Below are 2,990 nucleotides of genomic sequence, written 5' to 3'. Positions count from 1 at the left end.
TATTTCCTCTATGAATATGTTTAGGGATCTTTTTAGTTTTGTTTCTAGTTCTTGGGGGGTTTTGGCATTTTGTATAATGATGAAATCATCTGCATATTGTAATAATTGATTACCATTTATTTTTTTGTGGATTTGACTAGTATATATGTGTTCAGGCACAGCCCTGTCACTTCATATCGTGCTTAACGAAACACGAACATTCTTCGTTCAATTTCGAGTGTTCGGCTCGATCGAGTAGTTTATAAATAAAAGTGTATGTCGCGAATAAACTCTCTCTTTCAATTTTGCTACACAACGAATAACTGCTGGTAAATATTACAGGTTTGAAAGTTACACCGAAACGCGGAAAATAAATTATCCGAAATAGTGAGATTAAACATTGGTGCCGTGACCAGGATTAAGACGAATCTGGTTTTCTGAATCTTAATTATTCTCGCGATAATCACTGTTTGCGCGCGTGTAACTGTGCTTTAGTCGCCTCACAATCGACCAAGTTCACTGTGTCCGCGAAATTTAGCGTTTTTTGTCCAACCGCACTATGACTGCTCCGATGAACGTTTTGTCGTCCAGAAGGACAGTTTTACTAGCAGTATTGGCTAAGCACGAACAATTTTTGGCAGAATTTGACCCGGAACGGGATGCAATCGAAATCAACATTCGCATTGCAAAGGTCCAGAAGCTTTCCGTTGATTTGGAAGCAATTCAGGCCAAATTGGAAGATGCGGCGGCCACCGAGGAAGTGATAAGTCACAATGCCGCGTTACGAGACGATTTTGGCTCGCGTTTGATACGCCTTGAAGCCCATTTAATGGCTAAACGGGTGCACGCTCCGCGATCCGCAAGCACAACACCAAACACTAACCCGTTGGCAGGGATAAAGCTTCCCACCATCTCACTTCCTGAGTTCGATGGTGATTACATGCAATGGCTCACGTATAGGGACACTTTTGAGGGATTAATTCACGAAAACATAGAACTACCACCGATACAAAAGTTTCATTATTTACGAGCTTCCGTGAAAGGCGAGGCCGCAAAGGTGATCGAAGCAATCACGATCAGCGCAGCCAATTACGAGCTAGCATGGCAAATGCTCACCGAACGATACTCGAATGAGTATTTGTTAAAGAAACGGCATCTTCAAGCGCTTTTTGGTATGGCCACCGTTAAGAAGGAGAGTGCATCAACCCTTCACCATCTTGTGGATGAGTTCGAACGTAACAAGAAAACGCTCAATCATCTAGGCGAAAAAACGGAGGCATGGAGCTGCTTGTTAGAACACTTAATGTGCACAAAATTGCCTACCTCCACATTAAGAGATTGGGAGGAAAATGCCTCAACTAGCCAAAATCCTAGTTACGAAGGATTAATCGCATTTTTACAGCGCCGTATGCGAGTGTTGGAAACCCTACAGGTAAACATTACCGAAGCTCCCCCTACCGTGAACCAAACGCACTACGCACATAAACATGCTCCGCCTATGCGCTTATCAAGCATTCCGTCAACATCAAACGACACACGCACATGCCCTTTATGCCACTCCGATCACAATTTAACGAAATGCCCCCGTTTCATGCAAATGTCACCGGAGGAACGGTACCGAAACACAATGACACTGAAATTGTGCTTGAATTGCTTGCGCGACAATCACCGTGTGCGTGATTGCTCATCGCAATACAAGTGCAGACACTGCAATTCAACACACCACTCGCTTTTACACTCTTCACAAAATTACGGCACATTTTCCACTGCGAACACGTCAGCTGCGCAAAATGCTTCCGTACGCAACACACACAACACAGACGATCACACGGCAAACACGCAACGCACTTATGCAGCAGCATTGAGGCAAACAACGGAACAAGTTCTGCTTCAAACTGCACTTGTAAACATTGTTGATGCACATGGCATAATGCATCCTGCACGCGCACTTTTAGATAGTGCCTCCCAGCCAGATTTGATGAGTAGCCGTTTTGCTAACCGGCTAGGTATCAAATCGGGCACGGTCGACATCACGCTGATTGGTGCTGGTCAATCGTCCACCCCGGTGCGGAAATCGATGCGCACCACGGTATCATCCAGAGCGAGCCCTTATGCGATTAACGTTGAGTTTTTGATAGTCGAGAAGCTTATTGCTGACCTGCCCGCACATGATGTGCCCACCAGCGGCTGGAAATTACCGCCACATATCATATTCGCCGACCCCCATTTCGATAAGTCGGCACCGATCGACATTATTCTCGGTGCCTAGCACTATCACACGTTCTTTGTAAGCGGGGCGCAATATAAAATGTCATCGAATCTACCAGTCCTGATGGAGAGCGTATTTGGCTGGGTCGTGAGTGGATCAGCATCTACCTCTCAGCCAGCAACATCCAATACTTTTCACACTTCATCCGTGGTGTGTATGGTTTCATTAGAAGAATCAATAGATTGCAGATTGCACTAACCGCGGCATCAATTGGCACTTCACCCCTCCCAAGGCACCACATTTCGGCGGATTGTGGGAAGCAGCTGTGAAGACCGCCAAGCGACACCTTTTTCGGCAGTTAGGCAGCACGCGACTATCCTACGAAGGCTACACAACTCCGATAGTTAGTTTTTTTGAATCATTAATGTTTTTTCCCGGTTTGGGTATCGCTATCACTTTGATTTTTTTATACTGTTTTTTTTATTTTACCCTTTTTCCACATTTCGTTTGCTTCCGCTATCATTACGCGTCGGGATTCTGCATTAATGTTTTTAAAGATTTCGTGTGAAATGTTGTCAGAACCGGGGGCTGTGTTTTTCTTTTTTCTCAACAGTTGCTGCCATGTATCTTCATCTAGTATGTTTTCTGGCGTTGGTATGTTTTTATATAAATTTTTATCCCCTTTTGTGTTGTTTTTAAAATTGTCGTTTAAGAATTTTTTGCCTCCTCCATGTTGTTTTCAATTATATTTCCTTTTTTGCTGTTCTCTTGTTTACCTTCCATTCTTTTGGTCAGTATCCAT

The 2,990-nt window shown here is 44.1% G+C and overlaps 1 protein-coding gene across 1 annotated transcript; it reads left to right on the top strand.

Moving 5' to 3' along the window:
- The first annotated feature begins 538 nt into the window (after positions 1-538).
- On the top strand, positions 539-2,248 carry LOC121591381. Its single transcript, XM_041911797.1, has 2 exons — positions 539-1,214; positions 1,935-2,248. Exons 1-2 carry the CDS (start codon positions 539-541, stop codon positions 2,246-2,248), a joined length of 990 nt encoding a protein of 329 aa, XP_041767731.1.
- The last annotated feature ends 742 nt before the right edge of the window (positions 2,249-2,990 follow it).

This window comes from Anopheles merus, chromosome 2L, assembly GCF_017562075.2.
Source record: "Anopheles merus strain MAF chromosome 2L, AmerM5.1, whole genome shotgun sequence".
Taxonomy (NCBI): Eukaryota; Metazoa; Arthropoda; class Insecta; order Diptera; family Culicidae; genus Anopheles; species Anopheles merus.
The sequence above is the reverse complement of the archived record's forward strand: the minus strand, read 5'-3'. Positions and strand labels throughout refer to the sequence as shown.